At 40.0% G+C, this 10,305-nt stretch overlaps 1 protein-coding gene across 2 annotated transcripts in view; it reads left to right on the top strand.

Annotated features, from left to right (window-relative positions):
* FAM161A (family with sequence similarity 161 member A) overlaps nucleotides 1-10,305 on the top strand; it is a 20,796-nt gene that overhangs the window by 6,495 nt on the left and 3,996 nt on the right. Inside the window, exons 2-5 of one of the 2 annotated variants that reach the window (XM_008054794.2) lie at nucleotides 4,693-4,931; nucleotides 5,880-7,037; nucleotides 7,405-7,572; nucleotides 9,159-9,258. In XM_008054794.2, coding sequence (XP_008052985.1) covers nucleotides 4,693-4,931; nucleotides 5,880-7,037; nucleotides 7,405-7,572; nucleotides 9,159-9,258 — 1,665 coding nt within the window. The remainder of the gene's footprint in view (nucleotides 1-4,692; nucleotides 4,932-5,879; nucleotides 7,038-7,404; nucleotides 7,573-9,158; nucleotides 9,259-10,305) is intronic. The other variant, XM_021710776.1, reaches the window with a different exon arrangement.

Raw genomic sequence — 10,305 nt, 5'->3', positions numbered from 1 at the left:
CTCCAGTCTGGGCGACCGAGTGAGACTCCAACTCAAAAAAAAAAAAAAAAAGAGATGAGTGCCCACATACGTTGCTAAGTACAGAGCCCAGGCTGGAATGAGTAGTCTGACACCACATCTGTAATCTTTGTCCCAAGCCATGGGGACACTCTGAAGTAAAAGTTCTTTTCTTTTTTTGAGTAGGAGAGGAGTCTCACTCTGGCAATTCTCTCACCTCTGCCAGCTATCAAAGTTCTTTAACTTCCATCCAACCTTTCATCTTTGAGAGGGCTGAAACTCGCTGACCAGTGTTTAGGAGCCAGTGGTAGACAGGAAATGGAAACCTCTTTCTGCCCTGACCTCCCTTTCCAGGCTTGCTTCCCAAACCACTTTGTGCATTTTACCCTCTTTTTATCTGGCAGCTGTGTGCACTGTGATCTCTACTGTATACAATTTCTCCCCCGTCTGCCATGTTTGCTAATATCATTTCCTTTGTCTAGGGCACTTTTTAACTCTGTGATCCTCAAGAGTTTTCCATTTTTTATGACTCAGCCAAATATCACCTCCTCTAGGAAGCCTTTCCTTCCTTCCAAACTCAAGCCAAACAAAAGCTTCCCTCCTTTAGATACCCTTATCACTTGGTCTTTGAATTCTCATTACCACTTCCTACCTCCTATAACTCCTCCTACTACTGCATATTTGAATGTTGGTGTTCTCCAGCATTGCTGTCATCTCTCATTGCCCACACTCTCTGCCGACAGTCTCCTTCACATCCCAGCACTTACCACTTCTGTTGTTCATTGGTGCTTCCCATATCTCTTCTCTAGCCCAACCTTCTTACTGGGTCTCCAGAGATATTTACCTGCCTGCTTCCTGGATTTCTTCCCTCTGTCCCACTGTCATCTCAAACTCAATGTGTCTTAGACAGAGCTTAGTTTTCTTTCCCTAAAACATGCTTCTAGACCGGACATATTGACTCACGCCTATAATCCCAGCACTTTGGGAGACTGAGGCAGGAGTTTGTGATCAGCTTGGGCAACTTAGTGAGACTGTCTCTACAAAAATAAAAATTTTAAAAAAAGTGTGAGTGGTGGTGAACGCCTGTAGGCTCAGCTACTCAGGAGGTGGAGGCTGGAGGATTGCTTGAACCCAGGAATTTGAGGCCACAATGAGCTATGATTGGGCCACTGCACTACAGCCTGGGTGACAGAGCAAGAAACACATACACGCACATACCACTCTCCTCTCCTGTGTTCCCTATACTAATGAATGGCAGCATCTTTATCTACCTAGACAGACATCATTCCAAACAGAAAATAAGTCTTTACAATTCCATGCCCCCAACCCAGGTCATCATGTAGTTGATGACTCAGCCTTCTAAATCTCTCAAGGCAGCATACTTTCTTCTGTCCCTGCTATTGTTCCCTTAATTCTGCCCTTATTACCTCTGACTAAGATCTTAGCAGTAGCCCATTAACTGCTGCCAGCCTTGGCTTCCTTTATGCCTTCCTGCCTGCTACCAGAAGAATTCTGATCATTGCTGACCATGTCACTCCCTTGCTTCACATCCTTCAAGGGTCCTGTTGCTTGTAACCTGGCCACCTGGGCTGTTGGTTGGAGCTCTTGACTTGCCTTTTTCACCTTGTTTCCTACCCCTCCTATGTACTTATACCCTGTTCACCACCCACACTTGAAACTATTTTCCTCTGAGCACACCATGCCTATTCTTGCCTCTTGTGGCTAAGCAGCCCTCCCTGTCCTTGGGAGGGATTGGGAATGTCTTTGGAGCCTAATAGATTTGGGATTAAATCCCAGATCTGCCCCTTACCAACTCTGTGATCATAGTCCAGTCACCTAACTCTTCTGAACTTAGTTTCTTTGCTGAGAACAGAGTACCTGTCTGTTGAATTGTCATGAAGTTAACATACGATGAACGTTCTAGTGCTGTGCGTCAGAGTTCTTTTTCCTTTTTCACTGCTTCCCAGATTTGGCCAACTTTATCTTCATCCAACCATATGTCTCCAGCCTGGCGCACCTCTATGGATTGTGTCTCTTTTTCTCATAGTGTTTGATATTGTGACATCTATCTTCCTGCTCAACTGGAAGCAACCCATGGGCCCGAATCAGGAGTTCTATTCTGTTCTAAGTCAGCTGTTGATTATTTATATATATATCCTCTCCTCTCCTAAACTAGCTGAAAGCTTCTTCGTTTTTTTGGTTTTTTTGTTTTTTGAGTTGGAGTCTCACTCTGTCGCCCAGACTGGAGTGCAGTGGTTGCTCCCCGCCACCGCAGCTTCAACCAGCTGGGCTTCGGCGATGCTTCCACTTCAGCCTTCCAAGTAGCTGGAACTACAGGCGTGCACTACCACGCCTGACTAATTTTTTATTTATTGTAGAGATGAGGTCTCACCAAGTTGCCCAGGCGTGTCTCAAACCCTCAGGCTCAGGCAATTCACTCACCTCAGCCTCCCAAAGCACAGGATTACAGGCTGAGCCACTAAGCCCGGCCAGCTGAAAGCTTCTTGAAGATAGAGTTTTTAAAATTTGACTTGTACCTCTTAGCAGCTAGTTGAATGCTCGATATCCCCAAATATTCAGTGAATGAGGAAATTAACAAAGTACTCATCTCACACATAGCAAGGTAATGGTGAGGAGCACATATAGAAACGGCAGAAGACATCAGAATTTTCTTACTTGAGTTGGTGGACATGCATAAAGCAGTTCTCTGATTCATAGATTTGTTGGTAGCAAACTTCTGCCTATCAGTTTTATTGATGACTTGTTTTTCTTCATTTCTTTTCTCTAAGTTACCCCAAGTAGTACAACACTGTCCTCTTGTATACTAATTTTAGCCAATTAAAAAATATCATGTCCTCGGAGAAGCTTACAGTTGGGAAAAAACAACAAATAAATCATATCTATAACTATTATTTATAATTGACTCTTCTGAATTTTCCTGTTGGGAGAAGCTAAACAGATTTATTTTCTAGAGTCTTATCAGATTGGATCTATAATTTTCTGCAGCAAATATACTTTTTTCATTTTGAGTCTATTCCACACAGGCTAAATTTAAAACCACAATTGGCAGCCTATTATGCTTAGTATCATAAGTAATTTTAACAGTTTCTTAACTGAGAACATATTAAGCATTTATATTTATGGAGAAAATGGGGTTTAATCTCTTTAGTTGAGAAGTGAAAGGTATATAAAAGGAGTGAAGGAAAAGGTCCGACTAGACCCTTCTAGGCAGGATCTATATGTAGAATAACTGTGCTATGTTTTCCTCTCCATTCTGTGATCATTTTCTTTCTTTTTTTTTTTCCCCAAGTTAGATTCTCACTCTGTCGCCCAGACTGGAGTGGCACGCGCCCAGCCACCACAGCCTCGACCTGCTGGGCTCCAGCGATCCTTCTGCCTCAGCTTTCCAAGTAGCCAGAACTACAGGGACGCGCTACCACGTCCGGCTAATTTTTGATTTATTGTAGCGACAAGGTCTCGCCAAGTTGCCCAGGTGGGTCTCGAACCCACACGCTCAGGCAGTCCACTCCCCTTGGCCTCCCAAAGTGCTAGGATTATAGGCTAAGCCACCAAGCCCAGCCCTGTGATCGCTTTCAAAGTCCCTTTCACCCCTGGGAGCTACTGCTTTTGGACCCACAGGAGCAGCTGTTCTGAAAGTTCTTTTCATCTTCTCCCTTGTCCTCTTCCTCCCTCCCGAGGTCTTGCCTCACTGTGAGGAGGACTTCTCCCTGGTTCCTTGACAGGCCACTGAGAACTTTGTTTCTGCCTCCTGTTCTCTCCTCCATATACCTGCCTTTTCGCCACTGATATGTCCCTGGGGCCACACTGTAGAAGCCCAGCTCTAGGGAGGACATTGAGCTGTGGTTGCTTGATTTGCAACTGGAAGAACTGTGTTCCTTTTCATCTCAGTTAAAACTTACAGCTCAGAAGGTGGCTTCTTATGGAAATCCTTTGCAGAGGGTGGTTGGTTCTATCCTATAATAGTGTGAATATAATTAGTTAAATACGTTTTGTTGGTTGATCTGGGAATCTAGCCATTCTTTATTAAATGGATTAAATAGCACTTATTTTGTGATAATTTGATCTCTCTCCCTCTTTTTCTTAAAATATCATTAGGCCAGGCGTGGTGGCTCATACCTATAATCCCAGCTCTTGGAGGCCAAGGTGAAAGGATTGCCTGAGCTCACTGGTTCCAGACCAGCCTGGGCAACTTGACTAGATCTCATCGCTACAATAAATCAGAAATATAGCTGGGTGTGGTGGTGCATGTCTGTAGTTCCAGCTTTCTGGAAGGCTGAGGCAGAAGGATCACCTGAGGCCAGCAGGTCGAGGCTGCAGTGGCTGTGAGTGTTGCCATTGCATACCAGCCTGGGTGACAGAGTGAGACTCCAACTCAAAATATATATATATCATTGGGGGAAAGTGCACATAACCCACATGTAACTTATAACCCGTTACGTCTGCATAGTTCACAATTAAGTTATAAACTAATTAGGTAGGCTCTATGAAAAGCATCATTTGCAGCTGTACAGGAGGCTGAGGCAGGGGGAATCCCTTAAACCCAGGAATTTGAGATCAGCCTGAGCAGCATCATGAGACCTCATCTCAACAATTAAAAAAAATCAGTGTTTGGACTGATGTCAGCTAAATTTCTCAATTCCAAATACCATATAACAGGTTTTTTCCTTCTACCAGGCTGATTTTAACACCAGCTTTACTGAGGTGAATGGGCATACACCGATAAACTATGAAGACTTTGTGAACTTTTCTGATATGTACCACTCTAATGAAGAGTATTTCAAGAAACTAGAGGAGCTGAAGGCTGCCCACATAGAAACTATGGCAAAATTAGAGAAAATGTACCAAGATAAATTAAACTTAAAGGAAGTTGAGCCAGTGATCATCAGGGAAGATGGTCTTAGTGTCTCTTCTGGGTAAGTTTGTACACAATCTTGTAAAATAGAGCATATGCTTAAAATTACAGAACAAAATTATTTCAGAATATTTTTTCTTAAATGTCTCTTTGCACTATTAATGATATACAAAGGTGGGATTTCGTCTAAAATATTTAATGACTTACCAGCTTAGTAGATGACCTTTTACTTTGAGGATTATTTGGTGGCTATTTGGTCTTTTCGGTCTGATTTACCACTTGTTGGACTGAAGGCATGTATCAAAATACTCAATCAAACTATTTTAGATGCTGAATTTTAAGGTTTAATTTTAAAAGCCCTTTATGATATGTGAATTAACACGAGCTCACTAAGGATCTAATATGAGGAGTTCAGGGCTAGGAGACATGAATCTGATTTCCATTTTCAGAATAGTCTATAATTTTAAGACCCATTGCTGCTTTGAACTCATTTATTTTGTTTTGTTTTGAGTTGGAGTCTCACTCTTTTGCCCAGGCTGGAGTGCAGTGGCAGTGCTCACAGCTACCACAGCCTCGACTTGCTGGCCTCAGGTGATCCTTCTGCCTCAGCCTCCAAGTAGCTGGAACTGCAGGCATGCGCCACCACACCTGGCTAATTTTTTGATTTATTGTAGAGATGAGGTCTTTCACCAAGTTGCCTGGGCTGGTCTCAAACCCCTGGGCTCAGACAGTCCTCTCACCTCTGCCTCCCAAAGTGCTGGAATTTCAGACGTGAGCCACCATGCCCAGCTCATTTAACAGAGGTTAGACACAAGAAACTTCTGCTGTCCCAGGTTCCTCCCCTGTGAAACGAAAGAGTCAAACTAGACCATTTATAGGCATCTCCTAGCTCTATTCTAAATAACAATGATCACTTTACAAGCTCTGATCTTAGAAAACATAGAACTCTAAATTTTTATATTTGGTCACATACAATTGAAAATGTAACCAAATTATTCTTCTCATTTAGATCTATATCAGAAAAGAACTCGTATCATCCTGTTTCATTAATGGCATCACTTTCAGAACCTGAGTTAGGCCGGTCTTCCTCCTTGTATACGTCTTCCTCTGAGGAGGAGCTACCCAACTTAGAAAAAGAGTATCCTAGGAGAAACAGAATGATGACCTATGCTAAGGAGCTCATCAACAACATGTGGACAAACTTTTGTGTGGAAGATTATATTCAATGTAAAGATACTGACTTCCAACCAGTTGAAAAAACAAGGAAGAAACCAAAAGAGTGGGTGCCCATGATTACAGTACCCGAACCTTTTCAAATGATGATTAGAGAACAGAGGAAAAAAGAGGAGTCCATGAAATCCAGATCAGATCTTGAAATGGTACAAAAACTGCTCAAAAAACAAGAAGAAGATTCAGAGTGTAAGAAGAAATTCCGAGCCAACCCAGTTCCTGCATTTGTCTTTCTCCCCCTTTATCAGGATTTAGTCAAGCAAAAGGAAGAACAGAGGAGGTCACTGAAGGAGAAAAACAAAGAAGCTCTTTTGGCCTCACAAAAGCCATTTAAGTTTATTGCAAGGGAGGAACAGAAGCAAGCAGCCCGGGAAAAGCAGCTGAGAGACTTTTTTAAGTCTAAAAAGAAATCAAATCGATTTAAAGCCAGACCCATACCTCGATCTGTTTATGGTTCACCTACCAATGACAAGCTGAAAGAAGAAGAACTCTATAGAAAAGTTAGGACACAGCTGAGGGCCCAAGAGCGTTTACAGAATTCGTCCCCTCTGCCCTGTAGGCCAGCTTGCAGACGCAGAAACCCCAAGTTTCCTGAACAGACTATAAAGTCGAAGCGTAAACACAAGGTTGGATCCCAGACTCCTGATTTTGAAGACCTTCCTGAGAGAGAGCAGAAACACCTCTCAGAACACAAGTGTCCAAAACTCTTAACAGTCTGTAAACCATTTGATTTTCGTGCATCTTCACGTGCAGCTACTAAAAGAGAAAAAATTTTGGCAGACATTGAAGCAGATGAAGAAAATTTAAAGGAAACACGGTGGCCTTATTTGTCTCCAAGGCGTAAGTCACCAGTAAAAAGTGCAAATGCAAAGCCTGTTTGTAACTGCAACCCTCCAGTGGCCACAGTATCTTCCAGAGCACGAGAACAAGCCATAAGGTAAAAATAGCTAGGATTCAGTACTGACTCACTTCTGGTTGCCAAACTGATGGATGTTTGCAGCTGTGTTAATTTTATGTTGGTGAACTTGAAAATACTAAGAAATTGTTATTGTATCTATAAGATATTTTACTATATAATATAGAATATTTTGCTAGAGGGTGTTCTTCTAAGAAGTGAACGTATTTTTCATTTGATAAATTTTTGTAGATAGAAAATGTTAGTCTTAATTAGATTTCTAGTTGTATAAGTCAGGTCCTTCCCAAAAGGTTACCTTTTTTCAAACTTTGAATTATCCCCTATTAAATCTTTGAAACAGCTTTCTCAATGGCTTAAAGTGAATTAAGCCTTAGTTTGTTACCCTCAGGAGATCACTTGAGGAAAAGAAAATGTTGGAAGAAGAGAGAAATCGGATCCTAACTAAGCAGAAGCGAAGAATGAAAGAATTGCAGAAACTACTGACAAGCCGGGCTAAGGCTTATGACTCACATCAAAGTTTAGCTCAAATATCTAAATCCAGAGTAAAATATCTCAGGTATCATGAAAGAATTCTGAACCTCCAGATCACTGGTTTTCAAACTTTCTTTTTTTTTTTTTAATTAGTGGATACCAAAATATGAGTAGATTGAGAATGATATTAGTATTTTTATTTATGGATTTAAATTACTATTGGTTACTTATATTCAGAACACACATACTCACTCATGGTGAGAACCAACGTACATACTCACCTTCTCAGAACTGTGAAGCTGTGTTGATGAACAGAAACATTTTGTATTGTGGCCATAATTAACAACTGTAATCTTATACCAGCATCTGATCTTTTTCTTTATTTTATTTTTGAATGTACAATGAATACAGTATTGAGAAGAATCTTGATTGGCACAAATAAAACTCTTTTTTAACAGCTTGCCATGCAATCTCAGAGTGTTTTTCAATAAAAACAGATACGTCAAAGAGCTTTGTGCCAAGGTATCCATGAAATCTAATAGCACAAATTAACACATTGAAGTTAATTTACATCAGTTATATAGTGTGTTAATTACACGTGTGTTAATGTTTAGTAGTATGTGTTGCATTAGAGTTTCAATATAGAAATAAAAATATTTGCAGAATCCCTAGAGCCTCTTCACAGAACACTAGAATTTTGCAGTATAAAGTTTGAAAACCAGTGTTCCAGATGTTGCACATAAAAATGTCAGTGTTGAAGTAGAAACATATCTCCCCCAAAGCCAGGTAAGTAATATGATTTATTAACTTTTAATTGATTTGTAAGAACCAACATATATATTTGATTTTAATTACAGTAAGTATTCTTTAATAATGTAGCATTAACCCATTGATAGAGGGAGCTTAATATGATGAGCTTCAGCAACATATTTCTTGGAAATATGCTACTTACCTTTATTAAGTATACTAGCTTTTTCATAACACCACATTGTGTATAATTAAGTATCATGATCATTTTAAAGTATAATTATTTTCTCTAATCCATGAAATCTTATTATCTTGGTAACATTGATATATCTGATATAGAAAAAAATAGCATAATTTAATACTTATGGGAAATGTATGTATTTTGGTTCCTGTTCTTCATTATATTTCCATGCCCCTCATTTTTCCCCTGACTGTTCCCATTGAATGAGCTTTGCTACTAACCTTAGATCTCATTTAGGGGAAGAAATAAGAGCAGGTCTTGTTTTCAGAAGAAATTCCTTCCAGAAAAGACATGTAATTTGTTCCAAATTTTTCTTGGTTTTATACACTTGTAAATGAGATAAGAGGGTATTCATTCATCTCTTCCTGACAGTTTGAAGACCCTTATGTATTATACCTTAAGGATATCAGAAGTCAAAGTACCCAGACTATTACCAGAGCATAGCATGTATGTTCTCAGAACCTAGGATTCTCATTCTAAATTCCATGAGAATTTACCAGACTAGAAAAGGAATGGAGGTAAACTGTGAACTGTGCTCATAATTTCTGACTTGTCAGCTAAGTGAAATGCTGTTTCTTTTTTCTTTATTGACGTTGTACAAGTTGATAAGCTAAGTGTTATATGTAGAACTTCTTATTTCTTAGATCATCTCTTAAAACTCCATTCCTTTTATTTAATTTTAGAAAAAGTGAAAAGGAAAGAATGAGAGAATACCGACGAGAACTAGAAGAAAGAGAAGAAAAATTAAAACAGAGGCCACTACTATTTGAAAGAGTTGCTCAGGTTGTGTTTATTGGAATTTAAGGCTATTGTCAGCTTTATTCCCCACATCTTTTGCTCCTAAATTTCCAGTTCATTTTTATGTGCTATATAACTATTGAGATATGTTGTTGTTGTCTGTGTTGGCTTCATCGAATCAGCCAACAAATAATTTTGCTTAAATCTGAGCGTTTAGCCGGGCATGGTGGCACATGCCTGTAGTCCTAGCTACTCGGGAGGCTGAGGCGGGAGGATTGCTTGATCCCGGGTGTTGGAGTCTACCTGGGCAACATAGTGAGACCCCGTCACAAAAGAAAAGAAAAGAAAAACTGAGCATTGAATCTTGTTGATGAGGCACATAAGCTTTTAAAAAGCATTCTGCCAATCCTATAGTTCTCAGAATAGTTTCACAAGCTGTTTTTTAATGGCTGGTCTTTTTTCAGTACAAACTTAGTCAAGTATTAAGGTGAGGCTTCATGATATCATTTGGAGGTCTTTGAAGAATTAAAAAAAGTGAAACAAAATGGCTAACTGAATCAGAGTCATTTCTGCCACTTTTGTTTTGTTTTTAGTCTATAGTTCAATCTTCTCTGCAATTGCTAAAAGAACTTCCTTTCTACAGGAAAAAGAAACTGGTCTTATGGACAGTAGGCCCTGATTTTACTAAATTTCCCCTCAGTTTTACAATCTTTCCCTTAAAGGAGATTTGTCAATTTCAGGCCATCTTCTCCTTTGTCTCTTATGGGAGGGGTTTGTATGGGTGACATGGCTTAACAATTGACAAGAGCACTGAAGTTGCTATGTTGTGAATTTCAAGCTGTTATAACTGGCTAGTCGACAGTTAGAGCACTTACCTGTGACAGCTGATCATAGTTACAGGACTACTCGTCAGTGACTCACTGAGGACAGTAGACAAGTATTGTGGGTAAAACTGTACAGTACAGTCTCTCAAAGTTTTTCTCACTGATTTGAATGTAATTTCATATAATGGAGTTTGTTGTAAGGGATGGATTTTTTTTTTTTTTTGAGTTGGAGTTTCACTCTGTCACCCAGACTGGAGTGCAGTGGCTG

This window comes from Carlito syrichta, unplaced genomic scaffold, assembly GCF_000164805.1.
Source record: "Carlito syrichta isolate Samal-C Ts95f unplaced genomic scaffold, Tarsius_syrichta-2.0.1 Scaffold301513, whole genome shotgun sequence".
NCBI lineage: Eukaryota > Metazoa > Chordata > Mammalia > Primates > Tarsiidae > Carlito > Carlito syrichta.
Note: the sequence above shows the minus strand (reverse complement) of the source record. Positions and strands in the feature narration are given on the sequence as shown.